Genomic DNA, 18,171 nt, shown 5'->3' with positions numbered 1-18,171 from the left:
CAGACAGTGGTATGCAGATCTAGTGCATCTTCAGAGGGGCGCAGGTCTCAAACTACGAGTGCAGCAGCATCTTCTTTCTCAGGGGCCAGTGGTCATAAAATATTCGAATCACTTTGCTTTTACGACATGGCCTCTTGAATGCACGGCATTAGCACACAAAGGATACTCAGAAGTAGTGATTGATACTCTTCTCAAAGCCAAAAAGCCTACATTGGCCTTTGCTAATGCTAAAGCGTGGGAAACGTTTTAGCATGTGTGCACTCTTTTTCCAAATCTTTATTCATTTTAAGAACCAACATCAAGTGCAACATATTAGCAAACAATTTACAAAATAAACAGTACTTAATTCCATCAGTTGATAGTACATATCCCTTTCCCCCCACCCACCCACCCATTCATACAGTATGAAGACAATCAAGAGTAATACAAATGACCAAGAGAAACAAATTACAATTTAAAAATAAATTAAGTACATATTCCCCTCCCACCCACCCACCCTTCCTGGATGTGTATAATCAACAGGCAAAACTAATAATCAATCTTTACAAAATTTTGTCATGTGTGCATTAAGGAGAAGGTGGAGCTGTTCTCTGCTCCAATCTTGGTGCTGTTAGCTTTCCTCTAAGCTGGCCTCAAGGGTCTTGCAGTGGCATCCCTCAGAGTCCAAGTGGTAGGACTCTCTTGTTTCAGGACTTGAGAGCATAAAGCTTCCTTGGTGTCTCATCTGGACACAGCCAGATTCCTAAAGGGGGTGCTACAGCTCAAGCAACTGGTAAAACACCCATTTCCTTCATGGAACCTTAATGTGGTTTTGCAAAGCCTCAGTTAGACTTCATATAAGCTCCTTAACGAAGCAATCTTAATGAATCTTATGCTCAAGATGGTTTTTCTTGTGATCATTACCTCAGCAAGCAGAGTCTACAGACACTTTCATGCAGAGAGCCCTTCCTCAAGATCACAGAGGCCAGAGTTTCTGTACGCACAGTTCCATCCTTTTTGCTGAAGGTTGTTTTGGCTTTTCATGTCAATCAAGAAGTAAGATTGCCCGTTGATTATACACATCCAGGAAGGATATGTGTGTGTGTGTGGGGGGGAGAGAATATGTACTTATTTTATTACATGTTCCTACTCCTTCATAGACAGAAACTTTCAGGATTTAGTTCCCAGGTTTTATACAGAATCAGAAACACCCGAGACTCCAGAACACAGGGGAAACGCAGAGATGGAATGAGTAGAGAGTGACATGGTAACTGTTACTGCAGTAATTTTTTTAATTCTTTATTTAATTTTCAATTACAATTTCCAAGCATACCTCAATATCCCTGCACTGATGGGGAAATCATGCCGGCTGCCCCCGAGCCTCCATTGGCCCTCCAGAGACCTACCTTATGGTCCCAGACATGTAACTACCACTGCCACCACCACTGACTCTCTTCAAACCCTCCCCCCCGGCCCTTATCTTCTCTCCACAGCTTTTATGTTCCCCCTCACACACCCTTGCTATTGGCATGCCAGGCCTACTACCCAGCTTCTCTTCTTCGGCACATGTGCAGCCCTCCCATGCATGTGCTATTGCTCTCCTCAACTTCCGCCTTCCAACGGCCGGCAAAATAGCTGATTGTTGCACCACCGGGGAACCAAACCAGACCTACTTGCAAGATTGGACCCTCCTACTTCTCTCGGCGGCCAACAAGCAGCAAGAACAACCATCACACCTGCCTGCCACTACTCTGGCCCTGATCCTGTCTCTAACATCTGGTCCCTGGGCCCACAGCATGACCCACGATTTGGGCCCAGCAAGCTTGCAAACTCTCCCCCCTCTTCCCAGGTGGGTCTTAATTATTTTTTAACTTGCTTTCACACACATGGTGAGAGAGATGGTGGTTGAGGAAGGGAATAAAGACCGGAGGAGAGAAAGCATGCAGAAAGCAGAGAGAAAGAAATGTTGGACTGGTGAAGGGAAAGGAGGGAGAAATGTTGGACTGGCAGGGGGAGCAGTCAAAGCAAAAGGAAACCAAAAACCACTGAAGAAAGTCCAAAAATTCAAGAAAGAGGCAGATGAGATGTCGAGACAATCAGCGGATTCCAATTTGAGCACAAAATCTTGTCTTGCTTGCCCTGGATCGGTGGCATGAAATGCTGCTACTATTTGGGATTTTGCTAGGTACTTCTGACTTGGATTGGCCTCCATGAAGATGGGATACTGGGCTAGATGGACCATTGGTCTGTCCCAGTTAGGCTATTCTTATGTTTATTCAAAATTCCCAACAAGGAACAGGGGACAAGACACAATCCACCATGTAATGTTGTTAAAAAGTGATGGTCCGAAGTAAGGTAAATATCTACCATACGATGTTAGAATATAGTAGTTCCCTGAGGAGGAGTGTAGGAAGAGACGAGAGGAAAGATACTGAGGAGCTGCACTTGTAAGTCCATAGAAAGGAGTTTGAACTGTATGTGGAAGTAGATAGGGAGCCAATGAAGTAACTTGAGGAGGGGGCTAGTGTGAATATTAATACATTACACATTATATTTCTATATCATAGAATAGATGACAAAAAGAACCTGATCTGACTCTCATTACCTTCACATTATACAATCAATGGTTTCATGAACACCCCCCCCCCCCCCAAAAAAAAAAAAAAAAAAAGACCCAACAATAGGAAGTCTCCTATTTCTCTAGTCTTTGCTTAGGTTCAATAGAATCACTGCCTTTTCCAAGCCCGTCTGTTTTTAACTTTCTTTTTCTTTTCACGCTGAATATTTCCATTGCTATACTTCTTGTCATTCCTTTTCCTCAATTGCTTGATGAGCTGGATCTTTGGTTTTGCACACAGCTTTTTGTGCCGCGTGTAAAGTCTAAAGAAAATAAAGAGTTATGTAAATAGAACAGAAATATCCCTTCCTCTTTATAGCACAGGTGTAATGCCTCTCATGCATAACAAAATCTCCCTTCTTAGTAGCATTAACATTTCAGTTAAATGTGAGCCTTTCACAAGCCTTTAAAAAGGAGGTACAGTAAAACCTTGGATTGCAAGTAACTTGGTTTGCAAGCATTTTGCAAGAGAAGCAAAACATTTTATGAAATTTTAACTTGATATACAAGCAATGTCTTGCAATACAAGTAAATACAGTATACACGCGTCACATCATCACAAGTGGGCCGATGGTTCTTCTCTCTCTGACGCTGCAAGAGTGTTATGATTGTTCTAAACAAGCAAAGTCTTGCAATACGAGTACATACAGTATACATGCATCACATCTTCACAACTGAGCCGATGGTTCTTCTCTCTCTGACGCTGCGGGAGTGTAGCGACTGTTTTAAACAAGCGAGGTCTTGCAATACAAGCACATACAGTATACACGCATCACATCATCACAAATGAGCCGATGGTTCTTCTCTCTCTGACGCTGCAGGAGTGTAGTGACTGTTCTAAATGAGCGAGGTCTTGCAATACATGTACATATGGTATTTTGTATTAAAGTTTTTTGGTTGTGGAATGAATCATCTGAGTTTCCATTATTTCTTATGAGGAAATTCACTTTGATATACGAATATTTGGATTACAAGCATGTTAACTGAATTGGAGCCTCAGAGAAGTACCAACATAACTCAGTGAGTTCAGTAGTAAAAACCTGAGAAAGTTTCAGCCATGGTAACCATTACTGCACTAGCATGACAGTGTGTAACAATTCATATGCTGACTGCATAGCATGTTATGGGGCTGATGATGGGTGGGGAATGGGCATGGACTGACATTGAAACTGCACATATTACATGGTAAAATACTGTACAATCCATGTAGTAAATATATTGAAATATGCTGGCACCAAGTATTGGTGTACCTCACATTAGGTATGTGCAGTTACCCAACCATAAACCTGGCATAACTGCAGGCACCTAAATGCGGCAAGGGCAAATTATGGGTCATATTCTATATATGATGCCCATAAAATTAGCACCAATCAGAATGACGCTTAGTGTGATTCTATAAAAAGTACATGCAAATGAACCTACCAAGTTATGAGCATAACTTCTAATTAATGCCAATTAGCATTAGCCCATTAAAAAAAACCAACCAATTACTACTCGTCCTGCCCCAAACAGCTGAATGGCAGCCGGCTTTTTCAGGGCTGGCTCTGAGCATGTGTCAGTCACTTTCTCCAACAACTGATCAGATGGGATTACCGCAAACTAGAGAATGGCACGGTGGCTGTTACCTGTGGGTAGCCGCGGGTAACCCACCAAAACGGGGAGAGAAAAAAAGTGGTCGCTGCGGGTACGGGGACAAGGCCATTCACCACTCCGTGGAGCAGTGAATGGCCTTGTCTCCATAGTGAAGTGAGGGAATGCGCACGGTCACCGATTGTGCGGTCCAGCAGCTCCCTCCCTCCTTCCTTCCAATTGCCGCCATCTGGGCATCTCCCTCCCTCCCTTCCCCTCACCTTCGTGGTGATTTTCATTTTTCTTGTCTCCCTGTCTCATTCTTGTCTTTCAACAAGTCACGCATGGCTGCTTGAATCTTCTCCTCTGACGCAACCAGAAACAGGAAGTTGTGTCAGAGAAGAAGTTTCAAGCAGCTGCACACGACTTGATGAAAGGCCCAGGCAGCTGGGAGTCAAAAAAAATGAAAATCACCACAAAGGTGAGGGTAAGGGAGGGAGGGAGATGCCCGGATGGCGGCATTCGGGAGGGAGGGAGGTGGTTGTTGGACCGTGAAGGACGCTGAAGGGAAGTAGAATGAAAGGAGGAGGGGACAGAGGGAACAGACGCTGCATGGAAATGGGTAGGGGAGAGAGGGGAACATGCTGGAAGGAAGTGGAGAGAGAGGGGGAGGTAAGGGAGGAGCAGACACTGCATGTTAGTGGGTAGGAGAGAGGGGAGAAGTTGCTGCATGTTAGTGGGTAGGAGAGAGAGGGGAGAAGACTCTGAAGGAGATGGGTGCCAGACCAATGGGGGTAGGGGGGTGCAGGGAGAGATGGAAGGGAGAGGCACAGTAACAGGCACAGCACAGTAACAGAGCAGATACCATATGGAAGAGGAAGAGAGAAGGCAGACAGTGGATGGAAGGAATAGAATGATGAGAAGATGAGGAAAGCAGAACCCAGACAACAAAGGTAGAAAAAAAAAATTTCTATTTTTTTTTTGCTTTAGGATAAAGTAGTATATTAGCTGTGTTGATAAACATTTATAAATGTCAATTATACAGAATATTGTTTTGTTTTATACTTTAATAAAATAAGTTCAGTATGAAACTATTCGAGGCTTGTGCAGATGGGATCAGATGGTTTGAACTCCATAAAAGGAGCACGACTCAAACAAATGGTATTGGAACCCACTAGGGATCAGGCGATACTGGACCTGGTACTCACCAACGGAGAAAGCGTCTCAGAGGTTTTGGTAGGCGATATGCTAGCCTCCAGCGACCACAACATGGTATGGTTCAACCTCAGGAAAGGCTTCACTAGATCAAACACAGCAACAAAGGTCCTCAACTTTCGGGGCATTAACTTCAAACGCATGGGAAATTTCGTCCATCGTGTGCTGCAAAACCAAGCTGAAACCGATGATGTAGAGGCTATGTGGTCAACCCTGAAATCTACCCTACACGAAGCTACAAACCGCTATATAAAATCAGTAAGCAAACGACGGAGAAACAATAAACCCCAATGGTTCACTGCGGAGATCTCGGACCTCGTTAAAGAAAAGAAAAAAGCATTTATTTCCTGCAAACGATCAGGAAAAAGGGAGGCAAAAGAATACTATCTGGCCAGGTCTAAAGCTGTCAAAACAGCAGTCAGAGAGGCCAAACTTCGAATAGAAGAGAATCTAGCAAAGAACATTAAGAAAGGGGATAAATCCTTCTTCAGGTACATTAGTGACAAAAAAAGAAACACAGATGGGATAGTATGCCTTAGGAAACCAGACGGGAATTATGTAGAATCGGATTCCGATATAGCCGAACTACTAAATAAATACTTCTGCTCAGTCTTTACCTGTGAGACACCGGGGTCCGGTCCATAGTTTCAGTCAAGGCAAAACTCGGAAGACCCATTTCGGAATTTCGAGTTTACACCCAGCAGCATCTACTGTGAGCTATCAAAACTCAAAGTGAGCAAAGCCATGGGACCGAACAATCTACACCCCAGGGTGCTTAGAGAGTTGTGTGATGTCCTGGCGGAACCGTTATCCATGCTCTTCAATCTTTCCCTGAGTACAGGAAGAGTCCCACTGGATTTGAAGACAGCTAACGTCATTCCACTCCACAAAAAGGGTTGCAGGACGGAGGCTGCAAATTACAGACCGGTGAGTCTCACATCAATAGTGAGTAAACTCATGGAAACACTAATTAAGTAGAAATTGGATACGATCCTGAACGAGGAGAATTTACGGGATCCCCATCAACATGGATTCACAAAGGGAAGGTCCTGCCAATCCAATCTAATCAGCTTCTATGACAGGGTAACAAGAAAGCTGGATATGGGGGAGTCCATGGACGTCCTGTACTTGGACTTTAGTAAAGCTTTTGATAGCATCCCACACCGCAGGTTGTTGAGCAAGATGAATTTGATGGGATTAGGAGAAACATTAACTGCAAGTGTCAATGACTGGCTATGCGGTAGACTTCAGAGGGTGGTGGTTAACGGTACCCTCTCCGAAACGTCGAGGGTGACCAGTGGAGTGCCGCAGGGCTCGGTCATGGGCCCAATCCTCTTTAACATATTTAGAGGCGACCTGACTCAGGGGCTTCAAGGTAAAATAACATTATTCGCCGATGACGCCAAACTATGCAACATAGTAGGTAAAAGCACTTTGCCCGACAGTATGACGCGGGATTTACTCTTACTGGAACATTGGTCCTCGACTTGGAAGCTAAGCTTCAATGCTAAAAAATGTAAGGTCATGCACCTTGGCAGTAGAAATCCGTGAAGAACTTACACCCTAAATGGTGAGATCTTAGCTAGGACTACAGCCAATCATATGGAGAAGACTTCTTCCAAGGCTAGACAAATGATGGGTTGTATCTGCAGAAGTTTCGTCAGCCAGAAGCCCGAAGTGATAATGCCATTGTACAGATTCATGGTGAGACCTCATCTGGAATATTGTGTACAATTCTGGAGGCCACATTACCAAAAAGATGTGCTGAGAGTTGAGTCGTTCAACGAATGGCCACCAGGATGGTCTCGGGACTCAAAGATCTCATATATGAGGAAAGGCTGATTAAATTGCAGCTATACTCACTCGAGGAACGTAGAGAGAGAGGAGACATGATTGAGACGTTTAAATATATCACGGGCCGTATCAAGGTGGAAGATGATATCTTCTTTCTTAAAGGTCCCACGGCCACAAGAGGGCATCTGCTGAAAATCAGGGGCATGAAATTTCATGGTGACATTAGGAAGTACAGTATTTCTTCACTGAAAGGGTGGTTGATCATTGGAATGAACTTCCACTGCAGGTGATTGAGGCCAGCAGCGAACCAGATTTTAAGAGAAGATGGGATAGGCATGTGGGATCTCTTGGGGGGTAAAGTTGGGGGGTGGGTCATTAGAGTGGGCAGACTTGATGGGCCGAGGCCCTTTTCTGCTGTCATTTTCTATGTTTCTATGTTGCAGGGACGGGACAGGGACCAAGCTCACAGGGACGGTACGAGGACTGAGCTTGCGGGGACAGGATGGGGACTGCTCTTGTGGGGACGGGACGGGAATGAGCTCACAGGGATGGGTGGAGACAGGGACAAATTTTTTCCCTGTGTCATTCTCTACCGCAAACCTCCGTGACCCTCATTTGCATGCAAGGTTTTTGGAGCATTGGTCGCCATTTTGAAATTGGACAATTTACTTGCACCACAGTGACCCACAGGTTTTTGACAGTGATTTTACAGCATCTGGCCCTAAATTAGCAAAAATATGCCTTTTAAAAGGGATATGTATTTAGCTCACACCTTTTTCAGTAGTTCAAGGTGAGTTATGTTCAGGTATAATAAGGATTTTATTTCAATCACTGTAATTATTTTCTTGAGCTGTTTATTAGGTGGTGGGTGGGATTTACACACAGCTTTTTATACTGTATGAAAATCCTGAAGAAAATAAAATGTTATATCACCAATGGACTTCCCCACCCAAGCTCCTGTACTTACATTATAGCTGACAGGACACATATACCATCAGCTGTCTGCTTCTCATATCTGAGTACACGTCTCAAAATCTTTTTGGAAATGTGATTTGCCACTTCAGTACAGCAGCTAGGACTTGAAGCTGATAGTGCTAATCAGAAATTTTGAAGACAAATGTTAAACTTTATTAGTGTAAGAAATGCCATTTGTGAGTAGAACAGTTAAATATTGCTTCAAAAGTATCTTACAATAATACTACTAGCCCTAAAACAGCAACAAGTCACTGCAAAATTAGTATAAAGTAGGATTGCCAGAATTTCCAAACAGAAAATCCAGACCGCTAGGCCCGCCCCCAGGCCCGCCCATTCCCACACTGTAATGCCCAAGCCCCACCCCTGCTGCCTGCTCTTGTCGAGCAGGGAGAAAGTCTGCACATGCACGGATGCCACGCAACGACGTAACATGCACGTGACATCGGCGTATGCGCGGAATTCCTCCCTGCCCAACGCGTTTTGAGGAAGCTTTTCAAAACCTGGACCAAGTGACAGTTTTTGAAAAGCCATCCGGACCCCTGGACATATCCTCAAAAGGAGGACATGGCCAGGGAAATCCGGATGTCTGGTAACCAAAGTATAAAGTGGTCTGCTCTATTATGTAGCAATGCTCTCTAAAAGCTGTCTGTGCCTTTTTATAGTTGGATAACACTACCGTATTTTCACGCATATAACGTGCGCGTTATACCCGATTTTACAAACCGTGCATAACCTTGCGCGTTATACGCGTGAGCGCGCTATATAAAATTTTTTTTACATAGTTCCCCCCCCTGATGCCCGATTCATCATCCGGAAGGACCGCTCGCACCCCCACCGCTCGCACTCCCACCCCGATGGACTGCTCGCACTCCCACCTGAAGAACCGCTCGCACCCCCACAGCCTCCCCCCCCTCCCCCATGGAGAAGCTGTCTACCTTGTTTCCGGATGCCAGTGAGCCCAGCTGCTTCCTCTGCAGGCGGTCCTGCCCCTTCTCTAAGCCCTGCTGCGCTGCTTCCTCTTCCAGCGGTCCCGCCCTTTCTCTGACGTCAGAGAAAGGGCGGGACCGCCGGAAGAGGAAGCAGCATTTCCTGCACAGCTAAGTCCTTGTGAAGTTACCTTGTTCTTTCTGTATTTGACATCTAGCAAAGTCTCTGTTTGGAAGGAAAGATTTAAGTTATGGTAAAAGCAGATAGCGTTGCTGGTTTTAAAAAGGTTTGGACAAATTCCTGGAGGAAAAGTCCATAGTCTGTTATTAAGACATGGGGGAAGTGTCTGCTTGCCCTGGATCCGTAGCATGGAATGTTTGCTATTCTTTGGGTTTTGACCAGGTATTAGTGACCTGGATTGGCTACCATGAGAATGGGCTACTGGGCATGATGGACCATTGGACTGACCCAGTTAGGCTATTCTTATGTTATGTTCTCATCTGTAGGGGCCTTTGTTTTCACTTCTTATTTTAATGTATTTTTTTCTGGGAACTTATCAGTGTTTTTTATAATGGGAACAAAAATGGAAGAGAATTACCGTAATGTGTGTGGAATGGGGGGGGGTGTTTAACTACCATAATTTCTTCAGCTAAATATCGGTAATTCAATCCACCTCAACCAGACATAGGAGAACTCACGCACCATTCACACACCCTCCAACCAAACACGTGAAAAGAAAAAAACTGTTCATTCTTATAAACAACCGTATAACTTTTAATCTAGAGTTAGTGAGTATGAATTCAGCAACAAGAACAGAAATCACATGTTCATTCTTAAAACTATAACATTAACTGGTAGATCAAACGAAGTATCGAGGACAAAATAATCTAAATACAGTTACTGTAGTTAAGGTAAAGTTGTAAATAAACAAAGTTTACAGGTTTACGGTATTCAGTCATCATCATCACAGTCATCTGAATCCTTGAATCCATCAAAATCCGAATTGTCATCATCGTCATTAAATAAAGTGAGCACGGCCTGCAGACGATCCTCGTTTATTTCCGAAGTGATATCGTCATTATCGTCATCATCATCGCTGATATCCGTGTTGTTGCCTCCTTCCGCTGCACTGGTAGTACCCGTAGTGTCATTGGTTTCATAAACAATGCCTGCTTTTCTAAATCCGTTTCGAATGGTATCTGGTGTTATTTTGTCCCATGCTGAAGCCACCCACTTGCAGACTTCTGTGAAAGTTGCCCGCTTCAGCCACCCCGCGGGTGTGAATTCGTGCATGCCGCTCTGCATCCACTCCTCCCACTCCTTTCTAATATAAGTCTTGAATGGATGATTCACTGCGATGTCAAGTGGCTGCAGCTTACACGTCAGGCCTCCAGGTATCACAGCGATGTGGGCACGAGTAGAATTAATGTAGGCCTAAACATTTTTTTCTTTGTGGGCAGCCATGGCATCAAAAATTAACAAGGATTTTTTTGCAAAGAATCCACCCTGTCTTGCCCTAAAGCATTTATCTACCCACAATCTCATTACGTCGCAGTCCATCTATCCCTTCTTGTTGCAGTGCACAACCACACTGATAGGCAGCTTTTCACGGGGCATAGTGACCCTTTTGAAAATGAGCATGGGCTTTAACTTAACCCCGCTAGCTGAGCAACCAAGAACAACTGTAAAACATGTTCTTTCATGCCCAGTTGTGGTGATGGCAACAGATTTAGTACCTGTGGGGGCTACGGTTCTTGTCGCTGGAATGTCGAATGCCATTGGAATTTCATCCATGTTGATGACGTCCTTTGCAGTGATGCCAAGTTCAGATATTTCTTTGGCGACAAAGTCACGGAAATCAATCAATTTTTGCTGCCAGTCATCCGGAAGTCGCTGGCCAACAGTTGTTCTCATTCTAACTGATAGTCCGTTCCTTTTCATAAATTTTGAGATCCATGTGAAGCCAGCTTTGAAGTCGGGTATTCCTCTTCCATTGGCAAGTAGTTTTGCCTTCATCTGAATCGCAACAGTAGAGACTGATTGATTTTGCTCCCTTCTTGCCAGAATCCACTGCTTCAAGTCATCCTCCAGCTGAGGCCATTTTGGTTTGGCCCCACGACGTGCCCGTTTTCGCGGATTGCATTTCTCCAGTTCCTTCTTATCTTTTCTCCATTCACGCACCGATGTTTCTCCAACATCGAACTCTCTCGCTGCGGCCCGGTTGCCTATTTCCTCAGCTTTCGCAATGACTTGAAGCTTAAAGTCCGCTGTATATGACTTTCGTCTCATTCCTGCCATTATGGCGGTAAATTTAAATTTAATTGATAAACTCTACTACCGGGTAGATAAATGCAGAATACCAATCTGAAGAGATCAAATTAAAATGTGGGCTCTACATGCAGCATTAATCTTTTATAGGCTTACCCAAAGGCTGAGATGCTGTTGTATAGTCAAAATAGTATTCACTGGGCAAATTACAAGGCAAGATAGAGGAGGGCCACAGCCACGTGGTGAAAAGCACACCGCCAGAAAAACCGCCTTGGTGACAGGTCAAAAGCGCGCCCCCACAACCCGGTGCAGAAAACTGAGCGGCAAGCATGCTCAGACCATTGCGCATGTTTACAGAGCTGGGAGCAGGGCAGGGCAGGCGAAAGGAGAGTCGGGCAGCGAACGGAGAGTCGGGGCAGCGAACGGAAAGTCGGGGCAGGTGAAAGGAGAGTCGGGGCAGCGAACGGAGAGTCGGGGCAGCGAACGGAAAGTCAGAGCGGGTGAAAGGAAAGTCGGGGCAGCCAGAGGAGAGTCAGGGCAGCGAACGGAGAGTCAGGGCAGCGAACGGAAAGTCAGGGTGAGTGAAAGGAGAGTCGGGGCAGCCAGAGGAGAGTCGGGGCAGCGAACGGAGAGTCGGGGCAGCCAGAGAAGAGTCAGAGCAGTGAACGGAAAGTCGGGGCGGGTGAAAGGAGAGTCGAGGCAGCCAGAGGAGAGTCAGGGCAGTGAACGGAGAGTCGGGGCAGTGAACGGAAAGTCGGGGCAGGTGAAAGGAGAGTCGGGGCAGCCAGAGAAGAGTCGGAGCAGTGAACGGAAAGTCGGGGTGGGTGAAAGGAGAGTCGGGGCAGCGAACGGAAAGTTGGGGCGGGTGAAAGGAGAGTCGGGGCAGCCAGAGGAGAGTCGGGGCAGCGAACGGAGAGTCGGGGCGTCATGCGCGGTATACCCGTGTGCGTGGTATATAAAAATTGCTTTACATAAATTTGGGTTCCCTGCGCGCTATACCCGTGTGCGCGTTTTACACGGGTGCGCATTATCTACATGAAAATACGGTAATTTTGGCTTTAATCTGATTTAGTTGTTACTGTTTCCTCTAAACCAGGGGTGCCCACACTTTTTGGGCTTGCGAGCTACTTTTAAAATGACCAAGTCAAAATGATCTGCCAACATTAAAATTTTAAAAAACACAAAGCACACTGTACGAAGAGAAAATGTTATCATTTATATTCCGCAGGTTTTCAAAGAGGTCAAGGCAGATGACTTTATGCAATGTCACCTCAGGAACTACTATACAAAATAGACAAATATACCCCCTCCCTTTTTACTAAACCGCGATAACAGTTTTTAGTGCAGGGAGCTGCGCTGAATGCCCTGTGCTGCTCATAGGCTCCTGCGCTAAAAACCGCTATTGCAGTTTAGTAAAAGGGGGCCATAGTGCAAAATATAGACAGCAGATATAAATTCTCAAAATGGACACATTTTGATCACTAAATTGAAAATAAAATCATTTTTCCTACCTTTGTTGTCTGGTGATTTCATGAGACTCTGGTTGCACTTTATCCTTCTGACTGTGCATCCAATATTTCTTCCCTTTCAGCCTGCTGTATGCTTTCAGACCTCATTTTCTCCGCCAACTTTTTCTTCCTCTCCCTGCCCCCCTCCCCTATCTTTCTTTCTTTTTTTCTTTCTTTCTGTTTTCCTACCCCTCTTTCTTTCTGTCTCCCTGCCCCTCTTTCTTTCTTTCTTTTTCCCTTCTTTCCTACTGTCTCCCTGCCTGCTCCCAAGCCACTGCTGCTGCCATAGGGGAACAGGCCTCCAAACCACCACCGCCCCAAGCTCTCCCTGCTTCCCCACACAGAAGTTTTGGGCCAACCAGATTTCCTCTCCCCGACATCATTTCTAAAGTCGGAGAGGAAGTTCCAGGTCAGCCAGGCAGCGATTGGCTGGCCCGGAACTTCCTCTCCGACATCAGAATTGACATCGGGTGGGGGAAGTTGGTAGGCTCAGTGCTTCTGAGTCGGGAAGCAAGTAGAATGCAAAGGCAATGCGATCGACTCGTGTTGCCTTCGCGATCTACCGGTCAATCGTGATCAACCTTTTGGGCACCCCTGCTCTAAACTGAGCGGGAGTTTTCCACCTACAGTCCTGCCAATGGGGGATGGGGGTGCTGTTTTACTATCACAGTTTCAATAGTGAGGGACAGGCAAGCTCTGCAGGAATCCTTGAAACCTGCCTCTCCCTCTCAACTAAAAACACAATATTGAAGAACCACACCCCGCTGGTAGCAACATAGGTGGAGGACTCTCCTCAGCTTAGAGGGAACAGGTACAATAGCTCTTTTGTTCAAGTGAAAATTTTTTTAAAGCTGGAAGCATTCTCTGTGCAGTATAAGTTACTGAGGCCCAGATACTCTAAATTCACCTGTAAAATCCTTACATTCATTGTAGTGGTAGTAAATTGTCTGATTTGAAAATGATAATCGATGCTCGAAGAACCTCACATGCAAATGAGGTTTGCGGAGGCCAGCGGAAATCCCATCCGATCAATTGTTGGAGAAAGCAACTGACATATGCGCAGACTATTCAATGGCAAAAGGCATAATTATGCGCTTGAGCGTCAATCATAGGTGTGCCCAGTGGCGTAGTAAAGGGGAGGCGGGGGGAGGTGCTGTCCACTCCAGGCACCCATCCTCTTCTCCGGCCCCCTGCTCCTTCCCTCTCCCCACTACCGCACTTGCCACTTCCCTTCCCTGTACCTCTAACATTTGGGGCGTGAGCAGCAGCCCCAACCTGCTGCTCGCACCAGCTCTTCTTCTGACATCAGAAGAAGAGTCAACGCTGGTGCGAGCAGCAGGTTGGGGTTGCTGTTTGCGCGGCGATCGTTAAAGGGATATGGGGCAAGAGAAGGGGTGCATGCATGTGTGCGGCAGGAGGGGGCAGAGAAGGAGCAGATGGGGTGGGGGCCGAGAGGAGGGCAGGAAGGGGTGCCACCTCCCCGGGCACCCCTCACCCTCGCTTTGCCACTGGGTGTGCCTTATAGGAATGCATCATAGGTACACGTCATATGTGAGTGAGGGAGGTAAAAACATTTTTTTTAGCTCTTCAGTGGGACAAGCGCTCCCCTCATGCATACAGCCCAAATGTGCCTTCAACACACATACTGGAGCTGCATTTTTCACACTACTGGCACCCCTGGATCAGCCAGTAATTTTCGAGTGTTAAAAGCCAGCGCTTCATTTTATGCATCGACAGGCGTTATCGGAGCATTGTTTGGAGCACTAGTTTTAATATTAATGACCTCATTGTACTGCATTTACATGGCAGAGTCAAAGGCTGCTCGGAAGCATGGAAAAGACCGCGGTGAGCCATTAACTACGGGAAACTACGAGGTGACACCAGGAAATTCTTTTTCACTGAAAGAGTGATTGATCGCTGGAATAGTCTTCCACTACAGGTGATTGAGGCCAGCAGCGTGCCTGATTTTAAGGCCAAATGGGATCGGCACATGGGATCTATTCACAGGGCAAAGGTAGGGGAGGGACATTAAGGTGGGCAGACTAGATGGGCCGTGGGCCCTTATCTGCCATCTATTTCTATGTTTCTATGTTTCTATGTTTATGTGCATCAGTACATATAATACTTGATGCTGAACCGGTTAGAACTGGTTGAGCGTAGATCATTAAATGCACAGTAGATTTAGAACATCAGGGCCTGAGAAGGAATTCACAGTTCTGCTTCTTAAGCGTTTTGTCCTTATCACGCATGGTGTGGAGCCACGGCAGTATCTTTATTTATTAAAAAAAGAAAAATGATATTCCGCTCTATCAACATTTCTAGGCAGATTCCAACAGACATCTCAGTACATCTGAAATGCACATAAGGGTGGGTACCTTAATTCATTTTTATGAGGCGGGCTTAAAATGCAAGAATATTGAAATGGGATTACTTAGGGAGAATTATAGGACAATAGGTTAGAGCAGTATATCGCAAACTATGTGCCTCCTGAGATTTCAGGTGTGCCGCAAGATGCTGGGGAGGAAGAAAGGTGCTGGCTGACTGCCTACAGCACACATGTCAAACACAAGGCCTGGAGGCCGAATCCGGCCCGCCTGGCTGTTTTATGTGGCCTGCAGTGACTGTACCACATCTGAGCGCCTGACTGTGCAGCTCCAGTCCCAGTGGTGCTCCAAGCTCCTCACCACACTGCCTCAGTATCCATTTGCAGGCAGAAGGACCCAGACCCAGTATAAAAGCTAGGTGCCTGACCGCGCCACAGATGTCTGAGAGTGAGGAAGGATCTATACTTCTACTAAGACTAAGTATTTTAATAAAAAAATTCAGCCCCTTATGTGATTGAGTTTGACACCCCTGATCTACAGAAACGTGCCTTTCACAGCATCCAGTGCCAGAGCCTCTCCTCCACGTGTCTTTCCTGCTGTCACCCCCATTGGCAGCTCAGGGCTTGTCTGGAGGGTCTTTGCGCATGCACAGCCATCGACATGAGGATGTTCCGTATGCACGCGACATCATCGCATCAACATCTGTGCATGTCTGGATGCCTTGAGCCGCGGCCACTATGTATAGTGTGCCGCAGCTCGACAAAGTTTGCGAGACAATGGGTTAGACTAGAGCAGTGATTCCCAAACCCTGTCCTGGGGGACCCCCAGCCAGTCGGGTTTTCAAGATATCCCTAATGAATATGCATGAGAGAGATTTGCATACCTGTCGCTTCCATTATATGCAAATCTCTCTCATGCATATTCATTAGGGATATCTTGAAAACCCAACTGGCTGGGGGTCCCCCAGGACAGGGTTTGGGAACCACTGGACTAGAACATCACCCTTGGGTCTTTTGCTGGACCCATTTGGATAGACTGGGATTTAAAGGGAAGGATGCCAAACTCTTCATTAGAAAGCCAGTTTAGACGGGAAGAAGTGCATTTAACAGTGTTGGGTACAAGTTTCAAGTTTTATTTAAAATTTGATATGCTGCTTAAAAAATTTTCCAAGGTGGTGTACAATGGCATAACAATAAAATAAAGGGGGAACACAATTAGACAATAACAGATGTAAGTGACATAATGAAACAAGGGGGGGGGAGGAGTACAATTTGTGATAGGAGAGAGAGACAGTAAAGGTCAATACAGAAGGAGGGGGATATGCTCTTCCTTCTTCCTAAAGTCTGGAGAATTACTTGTCATATGCGTCCTTAAAAAGGAAGGTCTTTAGGTTAGCTTTAAATTTGACCATAGGTCTTCTCGGAGATGCGAGGGTAAGGAATTCCACAATGTAGGGGCTGTAACGGAGAAAATCTTCTTTCTGGTGGTATCATAAAATAGGTGTCATAGGGAAGGAATAATTAGAAGGTGTTGGTTACCGTATCAAAGTGTTCTAGTTGGACAGTGTGGAATGAGAAGTTTGTCTATAAATCCGGGAGTGTGTGTTAGTTTGGCCTTGAAGATGAGCAGTAGGATTTTATATGTAATTCTGACAGTGGTGAAATGGGCTAAATTAATATGATTGTAATGGAACATCAGGATGCAAAGATCTCCCCTAAAATACAATAAGTTGTTTTTTAGCAATATGGGAAAAAAAATATTCAGTTCCTAGCACTAAACTCAGGAAGTCTTGTATCAGTATCAGGTTAATTGTACAATTGGAGTAGGGGATGAGAACAGTAAGTGTGAGAATGAGTTGAGTGGTGCCCTGGGTGGGGGAAGCAGAGCGGTAAGTTGCTGCCTTAAGGGACCCAGTGGAAACTGAGAGGTGAGAGCAGAAAGAAGGGGGAGAGAGAGGGAATGGAAAATGTTAACTGGTGACTGTTCAATATGAAAATGTTACGAAGATTATTTATGCTTCAGAAAGTTGTAAAGCTGATATTGGTAATATTTGCAATAGTAAAACCATATAAAAGACATTTATGGTTTTTACCATTGCAAAGGTCACTGATAAAAGAGATTTAAGTAAAGTGGTTTGCTTGAGAACAATGCTTTGCTGCAAAGGACGTCCTGTTTATACCTGCATGTACATGAACACACATAGATACACAACATACATTTTAGACCTATATCATAATCCAGAAAGCAACAAGAGAGAAATCCCAGTTCAACTTACGCTCTGAAAGTTGCATCATCATATGTAAAAGTATAAGGACAGCAATAACTTTCATATCCATCTCTTCCTGAAACACGCTGCACCCTGAGCTGTATTACCAGCTAAGAATGAACTTCTATGGTGCTTGCACATTTCTTGGAATTAAACACCCCGTCAATACTCCACCTCCAAAAAGGTGCTGAAACTTGAGCCTGTGACTTCCTCATACATAAGATGGTGTGAGAACAGATTCTCTTTGAAAGATTTCTTTTGAAATTTCAGGTGCCTGGAATGCCCTCCTTGTGGAGGTGGTAGAGACAAAAACCATGATGTAATTTAAAAATATTTGGGATAGACACATATTTATCTAAATCAGTCTAGATAGCCCTCAGCCCTAAAAGGTGTCTTGAGAATAAGAGAGCAGGTCTCAATTTGTGTACTGTGATATGGAAACCGCATAGTTGCATGCGGTATATAAATTTTTAAATAAATAAATGGCACCTTAAGTTAGGCAAAAATATCCAAAAGGTGAATTTTTTGTCACCCAAAAGATTTACTGTATAGTGTTATCACACATATGACAAAATTTAAAAAACAAACAAACTGTGTTGTCATGTGCTACTGGGCAATCCAAATTTTTATCAAAATGAGCCTCAGAACAACAGGTAGGATAACTTGGTCCATGCCAGACAATCAAGCCAGCCGGCTAGAGTCCAATAATCACAGGCTCCTCTTGTGTCC

At 45.1% G+C, this 18,171-nt stretch overlaps 1 protein-coding gene across 1 annotated transcript; it reads right to left on the bottom strand.

Moving 5' to 3' along the window:
* Positions 1-497: 497 nt before the first annotated feature.
* On the bottom strand, positions 498-17,607 carry CCL28 (C-C motif chemokine ligand 28). The gene is made up of 3 exons (XM_033931841.1): positions 17,452-17,607; positions 8,142-8,268; positions 498-2,859 (listed from the first exon to the last, which is right to left on the bottom strand). The coding sequence occupies exons 1-3, from the start codon at positions 17,510-17,512 to the stop codon at positions 2,706-2,708; spliced, it is 342 nt and encodes a 113-aa protein (XP_033787732.1). The 5' UTR covers positions 17,513-17,607; the 3' UTR covers positions 498-2,705.
* Between the last annotated feature and the right edge of the window lie 564 nt (positions 17,608-18,171).

The sequence above is a fragment of the Geotrypetes seraphini genome, chromosome 1 (genome assembly GCF_902459505.1).
Source record: "Geotrypetes seraphini chromosome 1, aGeoSer1.1, whole genome shotgun sequence".
NCBI lineage: Eukaryota > Metazoa > Chordata > Amphibia > Gymnophiona > Dermophiidae > Geotrypetes > Geotrypetes seraphini.
Note: the sequence above shows the minus strand (reverse complement) of the source record. Positions and strands in the feature narration are given on the sequence as shown.

Coding starts and splice junctions, on each gene's coding strand:
- CCL28 (XM_033931841.1), bottom strand. CDS start 17,512: ATGGATATGAAAGTTATTGCTGTCCTTATACTTTTACATATGATGATG. Junction 8,269..17,451: donor GATGATGCAACTTTCAGAGC/GTAAGTTGAACT, acceptor ATTTCTGATTAG/CACTATCAGCTTCAAGTCCT. Junction 2,860..8,141: donor TGTGTCCTGTCAGCTATAAT/GTAAGTACAGGA, acceptor TATTTTCTTTAG/ACTTTACACGCGGCACAAAA.